The sequence below is a fragment of the Agelaius phoeniceus genome, chromosome Z (genome assembly GCF_051311805.1).
Source record: "Agelaius phoeniceus isolate bAgePho1 chromosome Z, bAgePho1.hap1, whole genome shotgun sequence".
Lineage (NCBI taxonomy): Eukaryota > Metazoa > Chordata > Aves > Passeriformes > Icteridae > Agelaius > Agelaius phoeniceus.
Window position 1 is genome coordinate 62,527,419 of NC_135303.1, and position 23,384 is coordinate 62,550,802.

A 23,384-nucleotide genomic window follows, 5' to 3' on the forward strand; every position below is an offset into this window, starting at 1 on the left:
TTACAGGGTGTTATCTGCCATTCCTTAACTCAGCAAATACCTTGCCAGATACTTAGCTTCTTGGTGACCTGTAATTCTTGTTTGTAGTGCATGGAACAGAACCATTAGATAGCAAACAGTCCAAGGGGTGCATGTGTTAAGCGCACATTCTCCTAATTTAATACCTCATGATCCTTTCATTGCCCTGTGCCAGATTTTAATTACTATAATATTAATCTTGTTTCCTAGAAATCATGGAAAGCTCTTAGTTGTTTTCTTTAAATGTGTCTTCAAAAATTTTTGTATGTTCTTTCTGTTTCTTGCAAACTTTTTCTGGTATTCATTAAAACAAATCAATCCAACTTCCAACCCGCAGCAATCATTCTTCATTATCCCATTCCTGTTTTGCGAAAGATTAGGGAAATTTTGATCCATCTGCTGAGGGAAATATCCCAGGAAACCAGAGATTTTGTCATATACAGAGAAACTCTTGAAGTCTCATCCAAATCCCAATGAAGGTTTTGGGTGTCATTGAGACTTGGCTCAAAGCCACTTGTGATTACAGGTATTTTTCTCAAGTTTTAGCTATTAAAGCTGAGACTTACTGGTGCTGTGTCAGATTTTACTTTCAGTTGTTTTGTATTGGTAGAGAGCTATCTAAATAATTTGTATTAATCTTTTACTTACATCAATGTAGCTCTGCTCACAATCAGACTCACTTGTTATGTTTGTAATTAACCATTGCATCATTTCTCATATGTGCACCAGCAGCCCTGAGGGAATACCAGTTCTGGCACTTGGAGGAAATACTTGGAGGAAATTTTTAACTGAAACCATCCTCTACATTGTCCCTGGCTTGGTATGTCCCTCTGTCAGCTCTACAGACTCACATTCACTCCATTTTGGAGGCTCCTTCTCCCTCTGCCTTAGCCCAGGCTCATCTGCTGAGTGGGCAGGAGCTGCCTGCAGATGAGCAGCTCCCTAGAGCTCCCCTTGCCAAGTGTCCCTTGTTCAATGCCTTGGGCACATCTTTGGGACTTATCTTCTAGGCTTTCAAATCTCAGAGTCAGCTTGGCCAATTGCCTCTAATTTTGGGAAAGGAGATCTCCTTGCTTGTTGCCACATTTTTTATACCATTTTATATATATTTATATATATAAATATATAATATTTATACTGGATCTCAGGGGAATTGCTGGACAGGTGGCAGAGTATAACATTGTATTTTGCAAAAGTGCACCAGGTTATTAATTTAGATCTTAGCAGTCAGATGGCTCTGCTTTTTCAGCTTAGAGTCAGCATATGATTTAGGGTGAAAAGGACCTCTGCAGGTAACTGTGCCTACCTCTTTTCCCAAGAAAAGCCAGTTTTATGGAAAATTTGGCTTCAAAGTTACATCAAGCAACTCGGGCCTTGATTAGTTGTTTATTAAATAAACCTTGCTGTTTTAGTGTGTTTGTATGTCTCTTCCTTGTGCTCCAGGCACTCTTCTGTTAGAAGTCTAAAAATAAACAATAAGGCTTCTCTTCTTCAGGCTGAACAAATCCAGCTGTGTTGGCCCCTCCTCATAAATTAAATCTTCCATCCCCACTGAGGAATGACAGCTATACATGATATATCACAGAACCGACTGTTTTGCTTCTGGGACCAAAGCTGGTAGCTTTCTGTGAGCTTGTACTCACACAGTGCACCTAGAGTTGTTCAGTTGTTTCAGTTGTTTAGGCATATAGACAGACCCTTAGAAAGCTGATGAGAAAACAGCTTAATTTCAGCTTAATTTCCTTCTATGTTGTTTGTGAATACCATTATTTCATTAGGCCACTACATAATCTGAAATATTTTGGTGCATTTGGAATTAAACAGTCCCTTAGTTGTATGTCCCTTCTGGAGACACAGGTGATGTGGCAATGAGTAGCAGAGGACAATCAGGTTCAGCTGTGATATTAAGGGCAGAGAAGTAAGGAGATTGTAAGGAAGTTCAAAACAGTCACAAAATGTGACAGTGGCATCACCAGCAGCTGTGTATTTGCTGAAGAGCAGAAGACTGTCAATCAGTATAAGTACCATGTAACACACACATGACTTCATTGAAGCAATTACCTTCTTTACAGATAGGGAGGATATTAATGCCTTGGCACTCACCCCAAAACCTTCTCATTTTATTGTCATTATATGTTGAAAGAATCTCTTGCCATTTCATCTTGCTATGATTGTATAAGTAATTGAGAAAGTGAGGTTGTACTTCCCAAGGTCTTCGCTTGGCCACCTCAGGAGACAGTCCTACAGCATCCAAGTAGAGGCCAGTGGCTGCAACATATGGGGCAAACATATAGTGATACAGGAGCTCTGTCTGCACCTTAAAGTAGTCAAAGCAAGACTGTAATACACAGTGACAAAGGGGCCAAATTTGTAGCAGAGAATATCTCATACATCCACCATGAAATTGATCAAAATGCTCCTGATTCCTCTTGAACACTTTCTGTTCTGTTTTTGATGCAGGAAAGGGCAGCATAGAAGCCACTGCCTGCACCCAAGGTTTACAGCTGTATTCCATGCTGGGATTTATGGGGCAGGCACCAGAAACAGATGTAGCAGAGTCAAGGTGCAGAGGTCTCTGCATGAGTGTCATTTTCAAACTGGTGATGAAGCTATCTCTCAACTTTGACATTGTTTTATAATAGCTATCCACACTGGAGTGCAGAAAATCAAAACTATCTAGGCTTTAATTTTATAATTTCTGATGAGGCACCGTGTAAGAAAATGCCTGTGAATAAAGCTATTTTGCGCCATTTTTCTATGCCTCAGCCTGCTATTATGGAGCAGAGAATTAGTGGCATTGTCATGAGATGCAAACCACCAGGTCTATGTATCAGAGTCATTAACTGCCTCTTAGCACTTTGCCAGGTCCTAGTCTGAAACTAAAATCTTTAATTGTTTTCTTATCTGAATTTTCTACAATGGATTTCATTCCTCTTCCACTGGCTAGAATTCTACATTTTCTCTCAGATTTTCTTCAGACTGGCATGGTTTCAATATTTTAAACCAAAATGGAAAGACTTTCAGATAAATACCTAGAAAACTAGAGTAAAAATTTGCATTCCAGACTACACAGTCAACATACATCTAACTTAATATGTATGTGAGACTCATTATTTTCAATCTTAAACATGTGATGAAGTGAGTAGATCTGTCTTGTTTAACTTTTGGAAGTGAATAATTTGACAGAACTTCTGAACTGCCAGGTTTTTTTCAGTGAAATTTAAATCTGGGTGGATACCTATATTCAGTTACAGGCTGCTCAGAAATTCATTCTGCCAGAAACAGTAGAGCGAACACTTACCTATTAACAACAACAACAAAGAAAATAAAGACGTACAAGAACTTGTTTTTTAATTCACTTTCAGGAAACTTCCCTGTTGGTTGTAAGGTTGTGGCAAATAATTAGTCAGGGCATTAAAATTTTACAAAAAGGAATGTTGACACTTTTCTGTCTTGGAATTCTTATTCTCAAATTTAATTAAATCAATCGCTTCCTGTTCTTTGTGCTGTAACTTCAGTTACTTTGGAGGATTGTAGAAATTAGGCTTTTAAAAGGATTTCAATAGTGCTTGTTTAATGCCAGAAAAAAAAATTACTTTCTTATGAGGTCATAAACATGAAAGATGAAGATTCACTGTAATTAGGGGCATGAGAAACTTGTGTAATTTATTTTCTATATTATCTTGTCTTTTTATCTCCGTTGATTTTTTCTCAGACTTTGGGGCTGTCTGCTATTTTCTGATCATGTGTGTACTGAATGGTATTAAAATGAACTGCATTTGTCAGAAATGGTGGAAGTATTTTGTATGTTAGTTGTTTTGTTTTTATCCCTATAGTTGCCTGATTCCTTATAGCAATTTCTTTCTCTTTTTTTTTTTCAGGATTAACAAACCTTGAGAACACATTCATCATTTTGTCAGGCTTGACCAATGAATTTTATAAAAACCTAAGGATATTTTGAAAATATCTGCCCAATAACTGCCCAAATTTCAGTCAAGGAGAGCCTATTAATAGAAAATGTGTCATACATTTTTAATCTGTGACTAATAATGCCTTAATTATATGGTGAAAGTCTGCTGGTGGAGGAAGAAGACTCCCTTTGTTAAGAAATTTTTTCACTGAAGAAGGCTGGCACCCCCCTATAGTATGAAGCCCTCTGAGAAAGGCTGGCTGCTTCTACTGCTGCCTGTTGTGTTAAGAGTTGTGTGCTCCTCCTTTATTAGTGTGAACCTTGGGGTGAAAGTGATGAAGGGACAATCTGTCTTCCTGTCAGAAGAAGACCTCAACTTTTCCATCCCCAGAGAGAAAGATGTCTGCAAAGTAGAAGTGATCAATGAGCCAATAACACAGAGGGTTGGGAAACTCACTCCACAGGTATTTGGGCTCTGCTTTGCTGCCTTGAGTATTAGTGTGCGCAGGTCTGGGAGAAACTAAAAGGGACTGCTTGATTGATTTTTGTTCTTCTTTGGGTAGTGACTAAAAGGCATGAAACTGAATGGTGTGTGGGATTCAGCTTTTGCTTATGTAGACAGCTGGCAGAGAACTGCAACCCTGAAATCCAAAAGCTGAGATCAGTAGCACGAGTGCACAGAAGTGAGTCTGGTCAGAGTCTCCTTTCACAAGTGAAGAATGGGTATTTCAAAACTTCCAGTTAGGAGATATCCTCAGTCTCTCAGCTGCTATTTTTCTCCCATGAGGGTAACCAGTGCCCCTTGAATAATGCATATCCCACTACAGCATTTTGAATTTTAGTCACGGAGCCACCTACTTAAGGACCAATTAAGAAAAAATAATCACATACAATAAGCACATTGTGTGCAGCATTGTTTGTTCTGCTCTGCAACAGCCAAATTGTTAGCAGATGGCAAATACATTAAAACTCCCCTGTTTTCTTTTCAAATGTCGAGCTTGTAGGAATAATGAAATATATTTCACATATTACATTTCTGCTACTCATCTGCTTTACAAATTGCCCACCTGAGTTAAAACAGGAAGGAGTTGAACACAGTTGTCATGAAAATGTAATGTTATAGACAGAAGATAAATGGTTTTAATGGTTCATAACCAAGCAGGTTTTGGAGTTTGAAAAATTCTGGTTTGTGCCACAGCATACATTTTCATGTGCTTGTATATGAATATAGCTTTTAACATTTCCAGGGTTTTTGGTGGCTTCTGTGAAGATAGGTGAATCTCAATAGATTTTTCAAAACTTCTGGCTTGTTCATCAGTATTATTTTTGCAAACCACTGACAAGTACTTCAGCTGAATCAGCCCTCCTAAGGAGCAGAGGCATACCAGGGAAACCAGGAGGACAATGTGTGATCTTCTCTAGAGACTGCCTTAAGTAGTGTAGTGCATCTGCAGAAACTACCCAGGGCTTGTTTTCTGCCAGCCAGGAACACTGGCCTTAGTACCCCCCCTCTACTTCCCCAGTACAGGGTGGTCCCTGACTCCTACAAACATAGAACATTAAGGCTGGAAAGACCTCGAAGAACAACGAGTACAGCCATTAACCCAGCACTGCCAGGTCCACTAAAAACCACGTCCCTATATATAATTTTTGAATGTTTCCAAGTATGGTGATTCCACCATTTCCTTGGGGAATGTGTTTTAATGCCTGGCCAAACCTTCAGTAAAGAAATTTTTCTTAATATAAAACCTAAAGGAGAGGAGGAAAAGAGGGACTTACATGTGAAACCTACAGTGAACCTCTTCTGTAGGCAATCTGTCTGGCTGAGGAGTAATTTTGCTTTTAACTTCTGCCTCAGCTTCTATGTGCAGTAGGACCCAGGCATTTTGAAATAGCCACTTTGTCCTGTGTAACCCAACATCTTTCAAGCACAGAGCTAGAGGCCCTTTGCAAGAGATCCCAGGAGATGTGCATTCACTGCACCTTATTTTCCAGACAACCTCCTCTCTCCCAGCCCCACATCTATTAAGCACCTGCTCTTTCATGGCCCTGAATATCTGCCCAGGCAGCTGAGTGTGGAAGCTGGAGGCACACATGTAGAGGGAAGAGCTCTGTTGGGCAGGTGGCCCTAGGGCACCAGGCTGGACAAAGACTGTGCCTGCTAGGGGTACTGAGCTTTCACCATTCCTGAAAAATGTGCCAGAGTCTAGATCTCCTTGTGCCACTCACGATCTTTCTACAGGAAATTCTGCAGCAAGAAAATGTCTCTGGTATGATTTGGTTTACTTCCATTAAATTGGGTTATGTTCTAGGAATGTATGACAATTTAATTATAAATTGTAATTGAAAAGCAGTTGAAGTGGAAAAATCCAAAGCCCAACAGTAATTAGGAAAATATTTAGATTTCCTTTGTCTTACCCAGTGAATTTATAGACAATTAGAGTTGCCTGTTCATACAAAAGGAAAACATATCAGGAAACATAAACCAGATGTTTCTTTTTTGCAAAGCAGATTGTGTCTAAATACACATATAAACTGACTGTCAGTCAGTGGTAACAAACCTTTGTAGAAAGGTAAATTTTCCAATCTCTTCTTACGAATTAAGATGTGGAGCTAATGATGTCTTAAAAATAAGGACATTTAATTCTTTGATATGATTTGACTCAGTGAGATGCATCCCTGAGTCCTAAGGGAACTGGTTGATGTAGCTGTAAAGCCACATTCCATAATATTTGAAAAGTCATGGCAGTCAGGTGAGGATGGCTACAGTAACCATCCTACAAAAAGGTAGATCTTTCCAGGGAGTTATTGACCTGTCAGCCTCTGCTCTGTTCCTAGGAAAATCATGGAACAGATCCTACTAGAAGCTGTGCTAAGGCACATGGAAGACAAGGAGGTGATTCAAGACAGCCAGCATGGCTTCACCAAGGGCAGGTCCTGCCTGAGCCACCCCTTGGCTTTCTGTGAATGGAGTGACTCCATCAGTGGGCAAGGGAAGGGCTCGGACGTCTTTTATCTGGACTTCTGTAATCCCTTTGGCCTTGTCCCCCACAACACCCTCATGAAACCAAAATCCTACTGACTTTGAGGGCTTTACACTGATTTATGTCAGTCAAGAATCTTACTTTCAGTGTACAACATTAAGCTTCTGAAGCTACCATATGAGTGGGTTTTGTATATAATATACATTTTTTTCTTTCTTCAAGATAGCATACCACATAACTACTTAATTTTATTTTCCATTTTTGTAGACTATCACATAAGACTATCCGTTGTATTACTTAAATATCATGTTCCTTTATATTAGTTTCTACTAAGAAAGAAAGGATATTAAGTAAGAAAAAGGAATATTTTTTGGTTTTGTTTGAAAAAAAAAGCAGAGCACATATTTCTACAGAATTTGAAAATAATGCACAACAGAACAGCCACAACATAGTCAAAATTTTCATCATATGAGAGTAATTTTGTTTTCCATATATTGTTCTTGTCATTCCTTTCTAAGCAGACCCAACAAATAAAATCAAGTGTACTTTCCATAAAACCACAGATTATTCCAAGAGATTAATCCATGTATATATATATCTGAAAATCAACTATTTCATCAGTTAAAAAAAGCCCCAAAAAACAACTAAAAAAAGGAAAGACTTTGTACAATGCACTTCTTGATGGAAGTTAAAAGCAGGCAATAAATTTTAAAATTGCTTGGAATATAGAAAAATTATCACATTGCTTGAGCACCTAAGAATGACTTCAGTGGAAGTAGACCCTTTCACTAATAATGAAAGCTGAGAAACTCTAACTATTCTTCCATTAGAGAAGGATGTAAGTTACATTCTGTGTAATGGTTAGAAAGAAACATTCTGTGTAATGGTTAGAAAGAAACAAAGTTCAATAATTCTTAAATCCCTTAATGCAAATGTCATGAGGCACTTCAGTTAAGCATGTACTAACAATTAATTTAGAATTAAATTACACCTAAAGTCAGAGCATCCAAAGATTTTCTCTATGAGTTACACTTTCAGTCAAAATTTTAGAACCTTACTAAAGTCTCTCAGCCATTTCACCATGGTCTAAAGTGGTTAGGGAAATGAACAAAATTCATGCATGGCATTTGCATGAATTGGCTCAAAGAATAATTTTCATTATTCTTTTGTCATATTTTAAAAAATTACTGTCATTAAGAAATTACCTCTTATTTTTTGAAAAAAAAAGGCTAGTCAGTCAGCCATATACATACATTAACTGCTATTAGTTATGGCCTTATTATGTCTGTTAGTAAGTGTTGAACAAATTTCACTTTAGTCTGTGGAAGTCCATATAACCATTTGTGAATACTGCCCCAAATAATGCAATGAAAACTATGTTTAGATTCACAGTGAAATGCTTAGGAAATGCAGTGATTTTGGTTTCTTGCTGGCTAGAATATGCCTTTTCTCTCTGAAGATATGAAACATGAGCATCTTCCACCCTCAATGGACTGCATAGGGATTCCCTTTCATCACAAGGTTAACACAGTCTATCAATGCTAGGAGCTTTCTGGTAATTCAGTAAAGAAACAATACTGAGGGGGAATTTTAAATTGCCAGTCTTGCCAATTGCAGTATTTGAGAACACAGAAATTGTTTTCCTCAGAACCCAAATCCCTTTTCCAAAGAATGGGTGTGTCAAAGCAATCTTTTTTCTATTTGTGTCAGGCATGTTTTCTCATTGCCTTGCTTTCACAAACCAACTAACCATTAAATAAATCAATCTGCCTGAAAGCAGTGTCTGCCTTAGATGGTTAACTGAGGCCAGACAGACTCACAAATTTTGCCTATATCAGGTATGTTGTCAGAATTAGTCTATTTTGAATTAGTTGGTAGGAAAGCATAGGTATCTGCTTGCTTTTGTGCTGTGGATTACATTGATTTTGGGGATGGATGTTTGTGTGGCACAGAGATGATGTCTGATCTAGAAAAGAGCTACTGGTACAAAGTCAGTATCACAGAAACTGGGAACAATTCTAAGTTAGCTGTATTGTACTTTTGTGGTATAATTGTGGTGGACATAAAGCAAGATTTACTATATAATCAAGCTATTGTCATGAGCAACTTTAAAAGTCAATAAGTCTCAAATTATAATGATGGAACTGCTAGCTTTTCAGCACCACTGCAGTTGTATATACTGCTGGATATATTTACAGTCTTAACTCCACAGGCTGCAGTGGTAAAGAAGGTGAGGTCAAACTATTTGTTGTACTGGGGAGGGACTTGGCAGCCTGAAACCATCACATACAACCTTTACCCTTCTAATTGTGGCGTGCAGGCAGTCCCATGTTAAGTGGTTGCTCTGACTCCCACAAAGGGATCACAGTACTGGTGAATATCTGTTCACAGAAATGAACTACATATTAAACATTTTGTTAGTCTGGTTCCAGGCACTCAGAGAGAAGTAGAGAAGGGGCTGTGAAGTTAACATCTTTGGCAGTGTGGTGCCAGTATATTCTTTCTCCTTCATAGGTTTTTGACTGCCACTTCCTTCCTAATGAAGTCAAATATACCCACAATGGATGTCCGATTTTAGATGAAGACAAGGTCATGCTTAGGCTGTACAGGTAAGCAGCAGCAGCAGGTCACACTTCACTGTTACCAGGAGCCCAGCTGACCTTAGGAAGAACAAGCAGTCCATTTTTTACAGTTAAAGCATGTTCTGCTGTACATGATGTAACCACTTAGATCCAATAGCTGCATCATTAGTCAAGAAGTGACCATCTGTTTACAGAAACATTTCTCACCATGTATTGCAGATACGCTCATTTAACGTGTATTATGTATTGCGGGCTTATTACATGCAACCAGTGATTTTTCATTATGCTGTGGAAAATGGCAATAGCACTTTCAGAATACTGCATGCTTGTTCTCTGTTGTCCTGCTGATAGGGACAGACACTCATATACACACAGAGAGTAACATCTTCACACACATCCCCTTATAAGAAGGGGAATTTGGGCAGCAGGATCTATGTTATGGTGATTCAAGGCTTGAGCACACAAGAGAGAAATCAGTTCAAGTAATACCGTTTCAAAGATGAAGACAATGCCCAAATCACAAAGCAATAGAAGATGGCATGAAGCATAACTGATTTTCTTCTGTCCCTTGCAGGTTTACAGAAACAGAAACGTTTGTAGAAACTTTCACCCTTCATGTGCAGTTACTTGAGCCAGACTGTAACATCATAAAAATGCGCTCCCATGCATTGGAGGTCCCTGAATACTACGGTCTGTCCAGGGTGATTGACAAGAACGTCCTCACCTTTGATTACGACAGGAAGATAAACCTGGATTGCACCATTTCCATAATCTCTTCGGAAACTCACCTGCCTGCTCATGGCCAGCTTATTGCTGGGAAAGTGCAGCAAGGGCAGTTTGGTAGAGATCAGCCATGGAGCTTCTTCCCTGACACTAGTATGATGTGCTTTTGTTGTTTGCATTAGCACCTTCAGAGAGATGCAGCAGATTAGGTCTGGAGTAGTGGGCCGTTTCAGATGTGCTGTGTAACAGTGGGTTGTGTGAAATTTAGTGAACAGCTTGAGCTATTGTGGGCATGAAAGGGACATGAAGCTTTTGTGAGGCACCATGCAGATCACAGATCTGGGTCAATAATTCCTTGACCGGGTTCTGGCCATATTTCTGGCCCATAGATATGTGGACCAATGTGACAGTTTTGTGTGTGCCAAGACTCTGTAGAAACAGCACAGGTCGTTGCTGGAGGCAGCACCTAACCAAAACACTAAGGTAGGATGGAGTTGGAAGACATCAGATGAAAACAAAATCCTGTAGAAGAAATTAAAGAAAGAAGCCCTACTTCTCATCACACTGTCTGTCTCAGGGTTGCTTTAGCTACACGGGCAGGTTCTCCATGGTGGTTTCTGCTCTGGTAACTTTCACTATTGCTTTTGGGTTACAGAGCACCGCCTGGGCCAACAGTGCAGAAACAGGAGCTGTGCACAGGGACTAGGAGATATTAACAACAAAAAGATGAGCTGTGAAGAATTTCTGAGAATGGGAATTCAGTATCGACACCTTGACCCCCCCTCACCTGACACTGATTATATTCCTGTGAGGTTGGATCTCTCAGACAGCAGAAGCAAAACTCTGCACAAGGTAGGTTTTGATGTAAGTTTATAATGTCTGATTATCATCCTGTGGTTTTTGTCATTGTTTCTTTTTTAATAGTTTTTTTTCTCCTTGTCGCTTTTGAAGAGAGATAGGAAGCCTTTAAATCTTTTCAGTTCTTAGAAATTTGCCAGCTAAGTTAATGAAAGGCATTATCTCCATGCCTCTATGATTAGACCATTATGGCTAGAGAGAAACACCTCTGATTGATTACTGTCAGACATGAGTAGTTTATCCTGAAAGAAAAATTAATTCTGGCATAATTCCACAACTTCTGTACAGCGTGATCTGCACTGACTTCAGCATACACAGTAATTATAAGTTAAGAGCTCTGTGAACATATTCAGTTAATAATAATTAATAGCTTGTGCATGTTTCTGTCAGATAAAGTTATTCATTAAACTCACATCAAATTAAGTCATTTCAGCCTCAAATAAGGACACAAATAAGACTAGTGAACCTGAAAGTCATATTCATGATGTCTCAATATTTACTCTAGGCATTTTCTAATTAAAATATTTTAATTTTTCTTTTCAAAATAATTATTGCTTTAACATGTACCATGATTTGCTATGTGAAGCTAGAAGAAATTTGATTTATTTTTTCACTTTACTTTGCCTGTTCAGTTGTCTCATTTTTTTCCTGTTGTAGACGGAGTATGCATGGCTCCCTGTTCAGATTAGAGGTGCTGTTCCCAACCAAATACCCAAAGCTGCCCCAATGGCAAAGTTCATCCTGGAAGTAGATCAATTTATTTTAACGCCTATTACAACCACAACCATTGATGCTGAAGACAATGAAACTCCAAAGTCCCTGCTTATATTCAACATCACCAAGCCACCTCCACGAGGCTTCATCACTCACCTCTCTGACCACACAAAACCTATTGGTTCCTTCACGTGGAAGGATCTCAGTGACATGCTCATTGCTTATCAGCCTCCAAATAACAGCCACACAGAGAGGAGGAGTTATGAGGTAACAGTGGGATGTGTGAACATGTGTGAACTGGTTTTCACCTCCTTAAGATTAAGTAAAATGGAAATAAATGTAATCGTATGTAATGGACATTTTTCAGGGGAAAAAATTTTTAAAACTATATGTAATACAGGAGCAGAGGTAAAATCTTTTACCACTTTCTCCTATGACACATCATCTTAACTAACACAAAATAGATGTTTATTGCTCATGCCATAAGAATTTCTTTGTACTGAAAACCTTTTATCCCCTCTGACTGAGAAATACCTAAACAGGATTTTTTTTTTAGTAACGGGAATAGTGAAATAACAGTGCCTGTACTTTTACCCAAGAGGCTTTGTAAAGATCAGTGGTGCCTTTTCCACACAGTTCTTATCCCTGCATAATGTAACTGATCTCTGTGACCTGTGCAGAGGTGACATATTTAAAGTCGTGAAAGATAGACCGGTTAAAGGCAGGATTGCTCTTTGGCCTTACAGCCTACCTGCTGTGATAATGAGGGTTTAGGGATAGCAAAAAGGGGCTCCCAACAGTTCCTGCTGGGAGTAGTAAAAGCATGTCACTAACACAGAGAGCATGATGGAAGTGATGAAAGAGGTCAGGTTTCTGTCTGCAGGTTCTTGAGTGAGTTATGAAATAACTGTCTGATAAGTTACTTAAGGAGTTATCCAATCAAAGCAAAATGGTTGGTACTAAAGTAATAAAACTGAACAAACAAGAAATCAGAGCAAGATAAGCTGAGGAAATGGTTGCCTGTAAAGCAGAGCAACAGCAACAGTAACTGGCAATTGATGCTGACAAGACTTGTCTCACCTTTCTTTTCTTGGCTCTCACAGGAACCCCATTTCCCTGTTTCCTTAAAGTGAGGACCAGACATCCTACCAAAACATCTGTTCCTTAAGTGCCTCATCTCTGTTCTGCTTTCAGCATTGTCTGATTGCAGGTTCAAGAACTTGACAGTTCTGGAATCTGAAAACTCAAGAGTTTGATTTAAAAAAAAAAAAATTTCTGTACTAGTACATGTATTTTCTGTAATACCTATTTCTGGTCCTACACATCTTAAAAGAGCAGGAAATGTCTCCCTCACTTTTTATTACTACTAGTTTAAAAAAGCTCTATATTAATTGGTGATTTAACTACCCAAATAAAATGAAAATTACACACACTACAAACTAAGTTTCACAGAATTCACTGCAAAGAGCAAAGAAGGCTCAGTTTTGTGCAGAACTTCCGTGGCTCTTTTTAGAAGCTAAATCAAGTTTTGTTTATTTGTTTATTATCAGATGTCTGTAAGATCTCTCAGAAGAGAATGCACTATATGTGTTTTGGAGTACATTTGGTTTCCAGTTTTCAATAAGCAGTTTATCTGTTTTCACAACAGGTGGAGTTTGAGGTGCATGACTTCTACTTTGAAAGGAGTTTACCAATCACTGTGCATCTTTCTATCAGAACAACAGATACAAATGCCCCTCGGGTTTCATGGAATACAGGTGAGATCTCTTATGCTAGGTTAATTTTGCTTCAGAATCAATAACATTTTGACACAAATATTTGTCAAAGCTCTAAAAATCAGATTTACACCTGGAGTCTAAGGATCATTAAACTGAAGGACCAGAAATCTATTTTCCCCTATATCCATTTTGGAGGGAACATGTTAAAACAACTTGAAAAAGATCTAATGTCTTAACTGGAATGAAAAATAAAGAAAAAATAGAGTTACAGGAAAACTGTGATTTATTTATACAACATTTTCTTGAAGAATGGACTGTACATAAAAAGGTATGAACATTAAGGGTAACTTCTATGGAATAGGAAGAGTGGGGTAGCATGTAGGAAAGACCAAGGCTTGTTGGTGTTGTTTAAAGTGGAAGTGTGCAAAAATTAACAAGTAGGAAAAAGGGCATGATATACCACCAGCATCAAAAGCCTGGAAACCTTACAGGGTTAGGTCTAATTCAAACAGATTTATAATGCCTGCACTGGAAAGGAAACAGAGTCTCTCATCTAGAGTGCATTGATATTTAATCATCAAAAGGAAAAAATATAAGATCAAACACGTCTAGAAGTTAACACCAGGGAAAATGCAGTTTTCCTATGGTAGAAAAAGAAAGGATCTGAGAAGAAGGTGCCTCATGTTTTCCAGAGAAACCTCACCTGAAATGACTGTCTCATTAAGATGGAGCACCGTCCTCTGTCAGGAAGATCAACATATGTTTTTAACAGCAGACTCACTAAAAAATCTAAATGCCCAGTTTCAGACATTGTGAGATTTCAAGTGCAATGCTCCTGTCAGTGCAAATGTCCAGAAATGTGCCTCATTAGATTCTCAGATAATGAGAAACCAGATGTCAATGAAATTTCCTCCCTTACCTTTCAGATACCCCTCTCTGTGAGCCACAATTGCCCTACCCAAGACTGAAGCCATTGCACTGCTGGCTCTGAAGCCATCCACAGCAGGTGGCTCCAGAGACCCGATGGATGTCCTGCTTGACTTCCCACACTCACCACACACACATAAACAGACAAGTTTCTGTTACTGGCTCAGTCTGGGTTTCCCATATTGGAATCCTTGCTGTCTGTTTCCTGTATGTAATTTAACTGTGGTGCAGCAGCACAAAATTAGCTCAAACTGGGTGCCTGCAGGGAGGTGCCCCAAACACAGGAATCCCTGACTTTTATACCCCCACAGTCTGTGTGTACTTGTTCCAGTGGTGATATTTGTTCTTGTTGCAGTCCCTGGGTGACCAGACACACCCCATGCCCTCTTTTAGACCAGACACACCCCATGCCCATTGATGGTTCTTTGCCTGGGGCTCCAGATGTTTCCCTCCCCCCAGGACACAATGCGCAACTTACACGTGAAGCTACCTGCACTAGGTGCATTTTGCAACATCAGAATTGGTTATTTCTCTGAAAAAAATTCCTTAAAGACAATGAAAAAATTCAAGTATGTCAGAAGCTGTTGTCAGACTTTTAGGTGGCCTTAGAATCCTAGCATTATAGAAGCATTAAGGTTGAAAAGAACCTCCAAAATTATCTTCATCTGAATATCACCACGCCCATTGTTTTCTGAACACTTCCAGTGATGGTGACTCCACTACTGCCCTGGGGAGCTGGTTGCAAAGCTAAATTACTCTTTCAGTGTAGAAATTTTTCCTAATACCTAAATCTCCACTGGAACGCCTTTCACACATAGATGTGCAGATAGAATTAAATATTCTGAGTTTTTTCCTCTGGTTGGAAACACTTTTAGAAATGTTAGATGCTGACAGTGACGTAACTCTCTGCTCTTTGTAGGACTCAACCTCCTAGAGGGGCAATCCCGACCCATCACATGGCAGCACTTCCAAATTGTAGACAATGATGACATCCAAAATGTTCGCTTGGTCACAGTTGATGGCTTACAGCATGGGCAGCTCTCAGTCAGAGGTAGGTAATTTCAACTGCAGAGACTGGAAAAATCTCCTCTGTGATAAAACAACAGCTCTGCTCCCTCTGCTGACCACCTTCCCCTGCTACAACCACACTAGGCATGCGTATTAAAACAGGAATGTTAAAAAAATTCAGTATTTAAACCTCGATTTTCTTAATGTATGTTTACACTCCAAAGGCAAAATTTTAAAGAAATCAGCTATGCTTTCATTGAGAAACATGATTTTGGAGAAACACAGTCAATACATTTTCAGTTCTTACATTTTTGCTTGCAGATGTTAAGGAATGCCAAGTGATTTTGTTTTGTTGGCAAATACAGACTGCATTTGGATATAGTTGTTACTGGCAGCTTTAAGGTTTATTTCAAAAAGTTGAAATTAAATTAGACTTCTAACTCATTAGCCTTCTGCATTATCAATATCACTAGTTCTACTCTCCAGCATATCAGTCATCACAGTGCTTGGGGAAAAGGTTATGTAATGGAAATCACTCTGCCCTTGGCAGGGTGGGAACATGTTGCCACTATCATGTGTTCATGTAAAATGCATAACCTAAAGACATAAAGAAGCTATTTAAAGAAAAAGAAAAGTGGTGTTTTGAATATAGCAAATACAGAAACTATTCAGAAGTAAACTTAACTCCAGGAAACTCTGGACAAGTAGTCCAGTGTCTGCAAGATCATCCTCCTGCAAAGCTACAGACAGGAACTGTGTGCTGGCAGCAGTGCTAGGTGAGTTGTAGCAGTGCTAGCAGTGCTGTCTCTCCCCAGAGACAGTGTTAGGGAGGCTGTGCAGCCAGTCAGGGCCCATTTCCTGGTGGCAATCCTGCCCGTGCATACTGAGTTTGAGGGTTTCTCAGGCTACCATGCACCAGCCAGAGGTGGGTATTTTATCTCCAGTGACTGCGCCTTATTCTCTTTTGTCTCTCCTCATGCCAAGGAAAACATCACCACATATTCTGGAAATTGTCTTTTTTTTGTAAAACCTTAGAGGAATGCCTGGCTTCTTTTCTTGGTGGCCCTGGGGAGATCATACCTTTTAGTGCCAGCTTGCAGTTCATGAATCCTTTAGCTTGCCTGAATATTTGTCTGTATGCATAACATTTCTAGTGAAGCAGAGGTATAAAACTGTCTTATTACAGACCATAACCTCAACATACCAAAATCCCTACATCATTATATTTTACTTGAAATGAAATCCTTATCTTTAATTATAAATATATATATTTTGATATATTCTTCGATGGTTAAAATGCCTGTAAAATGCTCTGATAAGAAAGTAGAGGTTGAAATTAAAGTGGAAACAATCACAGTTAAAAATCCTTGATGTCTCCACATACCTTTAGTGACATTTGGAGGATTTTCTCTGCTGTCACAGTTACAAATTTTGCATTCTTATTAGCTATTCCAACTCCTACAACCTTTTTTTTGATAGGTGAGGTTGCATTTGATTTTTCTAGTTAGCAACATGCTGTTCATCTCTCTCCCTCAATAATCTTCATATTAGTGGAAAGATACTTTTCTGGGCTGAACCACACATTTTTGATGTGTTTTCTTCCACTGTTTTAACAGGAGGGAAAGGATTCATGTTCACTGTCTCTGACATTCAGGCTGGAGTTGTCCACTACCATCATGATGACAGTGATTCTACTAAGGACTTTGTGGTATTTAGAATTTTTGATGGCTCCCACAGTATTCGCCATAAGTTTCCAATAAACATCCTCCCTAAAGATGATAGCCCTCCATTTCTGATCAGCAATGTGGTCATTGAAGTTCATGAGGGACAGACAATCCTGATTCAGCGCTCCATGCTCCATGCTTCGGACATGGATTCCAGTGATCACTACATACTATTCAATATTACCAAGCCACCACAAGCTGGAGAAGTCTTGAAGAAACCAGGACCAAACTTGCTAGGTAATGAAGCATATCCACAAATTTTTCTTTGTCCCCTCCTTTTAAAAATACAGTAAATGTTACAGTCAGACACCTTATTTTGGCTCAGGGCAAATAGTGGCAAATTTGGACTTATTTAATTGTAGTTTAAAACCCCAACACTAATTAATGTTGATCTCTGCACTAGCATAACTGTCCCTGTGTACACAATTTATCCTGTAATTTTTCCATTTTGAGTCCATTTTCCTGGAGTTCTTTACTCCGGAAAAAGTATTGTTGTGAGTTAGTTTACATGCAAGGATCTGTGACAAAGTCAGAGCTAAGATATGATCCTAATTATGCTAAATGATGAGAAAACTCTTCTTATATGTAATAACCCAGAAATTCCTGTGCTAGGCTGTAGAGGCTGCTAGTCCTGCAAATTCTCTTCTGACTTTTGAACAGGGCTTTTGCCCTGTTTGCTTCATTTTTGAATGGTCTTTAAGTGACACAGAAAAGAATGTGATGGTGATCTTCAGAGAATGTAGAAGACAATGGGAGAACATTTTGAAGGACTTGCTCCAGTTAGGGTGAAAAAGAGGACATTATACTTCTCCAGTTATTTGGACAACTAACTGCATAACTTTAATGTAGTATTAAAATCATGGAGTGTTCAATAGAAGATGAGTTTTTCATTTCAACAGGGTATTCTGTCAACAGTTTTCTTCAGAGGGATCTGTTTAATGGAATGATTTATTATCATCATTTGGGAGGAGAAGTATTTGAAGATTCCCTTGAGTTTGTGCTATGTGATAGTCATGACCCTCCAAATCTCTCAGAGCCACAGGTATGGAATGGAAGCATCTTTGCAGTCTCCTGAATTTTTTCTTCAAATGGCTGATATCTTACATGTTCCGACAGGCTTTCAAATAAGACTGGTATAGATTTTTTCTGATGACATCACCAAAACCTGTGTTCTTTAGGGCTATTTCTTGTTCTTGCTTTCAATGGGGTAATTCTCCCTGGCTGATTAAAGTTCATCAAAAAGACTTCTTCCTATGCTATAAAACAAAATGTTGAAAACAAATTTTATTTGGGGACAGTACAAACAAATTAAACAACCATCCTGAAGTCAACTGAGAATAGACTGGCTTTTTAATGCAAAAGCCCAACATACTAAATTTAACTTTGCATTTAATTTAAAGGGAAACCTCTAAGATTCAAAAGCTTTGCCTTTAACTGTTAAATACCTCCATTAATCATGTGTTGATGATATGGCATGACAGCCACATCCTGTATCTCACAGTCCAGTGATCCAATTCTGTGTGCTTGTTGGTTAACAGCTACTTGGGACACTCTCTTACTGAGAGCTATGGCTGATGATTCTACTGTCTCCCCAACTGCAGGTGATGATGGTTCACATTATCCCTGTGGATGACCAGCTGCCCAGAGAAGCTCCAGGAGTGACCCGCCACCTGGTTGTTAAGGAGACTGAGATTTCTCACCTAACTAAGAAACATCTCCACTTCATAGATGTGGAAGAGCAAGACAGGGAGCTCACATACACCATAACCACTTCCCCATTTTTCTCTTGCACCCATGGGTAGGTGCAACCTGACAAACATTTCAAATGGGACAGGGGAATAACCCGTGTAAGAGCAGCAGCCTCAGTAACATACTTGTGCCTCAAGTTCTTCCTCTGTTGAAAGTGCAGGTGACAATAGTTGGATGCAGTTCTCCTGCTGATGATTAAGGGTAAGCTAGAGCCTGAAGCAAGAGAGTAATACACAGAGTAATAAAAAATAGGTAATTCATAGTTGAACAAGAAATAAGAAGGAGTAAACCTTGTGAAATACTTTCCTTTTGTTTGATATGAATTTTACACTGACTTTTGGGATTCTGTACAGCCTCAAGCGCCGGTCACAGCACCTTTTCTAACAGTTAGAATGGGGCTGACCTGCCCCAAACTGAGACCAGGAGGTCTGCTGCAGCTTTGTCAAAAATATGTACCAGGCACTCCTGATTGTGGACTAGGAAGATGTGGAGCAGAAAACAGGCAAAACACACTATGGGAGCAAGGGAGGTATGGAATGAATGGGAGCAGTAGCAGTTTACAGCACTGGTGTTGTTATCTCATTAGAACATCAGCAACAATTTGCTAAACAAAAAGTTTTAAATCCAGAAATTGCATTCTGGATTTAAGCTGAAGATTAACACTTTCAATTTTGACCTCAAGCGGTGAAGGATCATTATGTAGCTGGGAGAGAAGGCTATTTTCCTAATCAGTCAAATAGCCACTTGGTTATCCAGTTTGCTGGTTACTGCTGTTGGAAAGCTGGGTTGCTGGAAACCACTTAATTTCAGAGTTTATAAAATGCATGAAACTAGAAATAATTAATTTTTCCACTTCAAGATAAATGCAGGTGTGTGAGTAATAATACTGTGATGGACTAGACTTGCGGGTGGTGTAAATAGTATCTGGGGTGTGTAGAGAAACACTCGCAGTAATTCTTGTTTATGAGATGATTTTTCATGATCATCCTGAAAAGTATTTCTTTTGGTCAGTTTTCTGTGGTAATGTTAAAATGGATAACAAGGATGGAAGGAAGGAAAATATTTTTCCTTTCAATGCAGGTGGAAGTTTGAAGCTAATTTGAAATGCAAGATTGATGGCTATTTTTTTTTATACGTGGCTATTTTTCTTGTTCTTTGGTATTGCTAGCCAAGATGTGACATACATATTTTTGTGTAGCTACTCAGATGCTGGGAAGCTGTTTATGGTGGACACCATCCCCAAACTGGTCAAGGATCCTACTGCTCTTGCACTGCGGTCATTTACTCAGGTTTGTTATGCTACTTGATACCATAATGAGTTCTAAACAATTTTAAAAAGTTACAAGTGTACAGCTTTTATTTGACAGGAAAACAAGAGGTGAAAACTGAGGAGCAGTACTATCACAATCTTTGCTTAAGAAGCTCAAAACTCTCTTATTCCAGTACCAGATTTTAAAACAAATTTCTATCATGTTTCAGTTTTTCAATATGTAAACACAAATATCCTAAAACCTGCAGGGGCTACAGTTGTTTGGGTAGGCTGAATTTGGCTTCATATGATGAAAGAGGAATGAAGAAGTAAGAAAAATGTGGAAATGAGATCTTGAACTGTTTCTGGGTTCATCTCAGTGTCTCCTCCAGTAGTGCTGGATAGAACAGGCTGGAACAGACTTTCTCAGGATTTTGTAATTCAGTTTTCATGCTTTTGTAGTTTGACAAATAAGTATTACTAAAGTGACCTGTTTTATATCCTGCTGTATGGTTAAAGTTGCATAATGATCATTGCAGAACCATAATGAGAGCTCTGACCCTACAGACCCGAAACCATGCGCCTAATATGGGTAGGCAATCTGGATGCAAGATTTTAATGTTCCTATCACTGGCCTCACCATGAAACACAGGGCATGCACCTACTATTCATACTAATGAGGGCAAATTCAGCTGCTATGGGAGATGTTAGCTTTTATGAATTGCTTATTTTAAAGTCACAGTTAGAAAAGGTCCTTGGACCAGCATTTTGAAATGGATCCATAAAGCAGTTTAGGCCATGACCTCTGCTATCACTTCTAAACCATATCAGTATTTTTTTGATAGAAGTTTGAGTACTTGAATGTGTACTCACCTAATTTGTATCTAAAGATGCATTTAATCAAGGTATGGCTAGTAGCTAAAGCGTACCAAATTTCTAAAGTTTATTTTGATTGCTGGATAGCACCTAAACAAGGGATGATAAAGATCCCTAATGTCATGGATTATGAATATCCCCATCATCTCCTCTTACATGCGCCCTTCTTCTCTTTTTGTAGCATGCTGTGAACTATATGAAAGTTGCTTACATGCCACCCCTGCAGGACATCGGACCCGAACCTCAGCAAGTCCAGTTTGTTTTTTCTGTCAGCAATCAGCATGGAGGCACTTTGTATGGGATTTGCTTCAATATTACAATCCTTCCTGTGGACAATCAAGCCCCAGAGGTAGGGTAGTGTGTAGGGTAGAAAAGTGAGAAGGAAGGACTTGGAAATTGCTTTGGGTAGAAACAAAATGAAGAGAAATGTTCTGATTTTACTGAGTGAAAAAAAGAATTTTCCATGGTATCAGGGTTTCAGAGTCTTGCACACAGCTTGCATTGGGATAGAAGTAACTGGTGAGTACTTCTATAGTGGAGTCTAGTGAGTGTGGAATGTCATTTTTCTTGTTAAGCAGAGGACTACCTTTGGTATCTATATATCTGTGCAAAAACATATATGTTGCATCTTGGTTAGCAAAACTGCATCCCTATATTTTGTGTTGTTTATTGCCTTAGGAGGTCAGAAGCCTCCAGAAATGGGATGAGAACGAGAATGCACATATTATAGCCCACTGTTGGTAATTTCTTTAGCTTTTTCTAACACAGCAGAAAAGAGATATCCTTTGGCATTTGCTTTTTTTTTTATTGTGTCACATATCCTTATAGCACAGCAAATGGGAATAACCCTGTTTGGTGTGTGTTTAGAGGTGCAGCAGTATGGAAAGCTCAGCATTTCTCCTCCCTGCAGGTTTTTGCAACCCATTTGAGAGTGCAAGAGGGTGGCACGACCCCTATTACAGAGGGACACATTCTCATCTCTGATTCAGACACGAAACAAGAGCATCTCTTCCTGCTCCTGCAGAGGCAGCCGCAGCATGGGGTAGTGGAGCGGAAAAACATTCCCATGAATGGAGGTGACAGGCTTTCCTGTGAGGACCTGCGTACCCTGGCAGTCAGGTTAGAGGAGTGGTGGCTGTCTTTTGTGGTAGCTGAGGCTCTCAGTTGAATGAGCTACAGCCTGAAGTGGCACAGGGCTCACCACAGCAGTGTTCACCATAGCTCTGGCAGAGCTGCTCCAGAAGATTGCTGGCTGAACCTTGGGATTGCAATGTCACCATGAAATGAGCATTGAGTGGCCAGGAAATGGGAGTCAGCATGTCTGCTGTAAATAGATTTCTCTATAAAAGCACTGCTCCATGCAGGTGAGGAGACAAATTCTGTATTCAGCCATGCAGTTCCTGTGAAGAAGACACTGGTGCCAGCTTCTTTCTTTTAAGAAAGTTGTGTGTTTATTAAGCTCGGTTTGTTTACAAGAAAACTTTTTTAAACATTAATTAATGTAGAGAAGAAAATTTTGCTTCTTTATTTGTGGCAAGAAGAAGACATGACACATGCATGCAGAGTTAGAGCTCCCTGGCTCTATTTCCATCACTTAGAAAGTAGGCACTCACCACAGTCCTGAAATACATTTTTTACTAAACCCCTCACAAGCAGCCAGGACATAGATGACAAATCCTTAGGGAAGTCTTTTTCCTGACTGATGAATGGTTTACTTTGGGAGTTTTCTTCTTGTAACAGACCCCAAAAACCCTTTGGAGAAACTCTGATTCAGAATCAGCAGGGTTAGGCATACACCCTTACACAGGGAGGGATACACATTGTAAGGCATGACCAGAAAGCATGGATTCTTTTTATCTGTGAAAAATCCGTGTAGCTCTGTAATCTTTTTTCCACAGATATCATCATGACAGCTCTGAGACTCTCACTGATGAAATTTTCTTTGCAGCCTCAGATGGCATCCATTTTGTAGAGTTCATCCTGCAGGTCAAGGTCAGTGTGTTGCGTGTTTCTGAGAGCGACTGTCTGTGTGGAGGCAAATGGTTCAAAGCTTGACCTTTGAAAGTCCTTGCATTACCTTGGAAACTGGAAGATAATGGATATGTTAGGCTTCCATTTCAACAGTAGGTTTCAGGTTCATGTGGCAAAATTAAGAGGAGCTTTGACTTGCACTTTGTACTTAAACTATAATTATCTAGCTTGGTTTACTTACGTCTTTTATTCTTAATTCAGCTGGTTTCTTTTTGCTCATAGAGAAAGCTCAGTGTAATCTTACAGTGGCATCAAGCTGTTAGTTTGAGCTGCAAAGCAGTGTACTGAAACAACTGGCTTCCACTGAAATGAA

General features: G+C 39.2%; 1 protein-coding gene across 1 annotated transcript in view; it reads left to right on the forward strand.

Moving 5' to 3' along the window:
* Positions 1–4,001: 4,001 nt before the first annotated feature.
* Positions 4,002–23,384, forward strand: part of FREM1 (FRAS1 related extracellular matrix 1) — a 56,570-nt gene continuing 37,187 nt past the window's right edge. The window contains 14 exon segments of the mRNA XM_077171818.1: positions 4,002–4,392; positions 9,427–9,521; positions 10,069–10,391; positions 10,867–11,069; positions 11,733–12,056; positions 13,438–13,546; positions 15,354–15,485; positions 17,059–17,403; positions 18,066–18,208; positions 18,768–18,964; positions 20,114–20,204; positions 21,222–21,389; positions 21,951–22,159; positions 22,939–23,032. Of these exon segments, the coding sequence (XP_077027933.1) occupies positions 4,165–4,392; positions 9,427–9,521; positions 10,069–10,391; positions 10,867–11,069; positions 11,733–12,056; positions 13,438–13,546; positions 15,354–15,485; positions 17,059–17,403; positions 18,066–18,208; positions 18,768–18,964; positions 20,114–20,204; positions 21,222–21,389; positions 21,951–22,159; positions 22,939–23,032 (2,661 nt within the window). The 5' untranslated portion in view covers positions 4,002–4,164.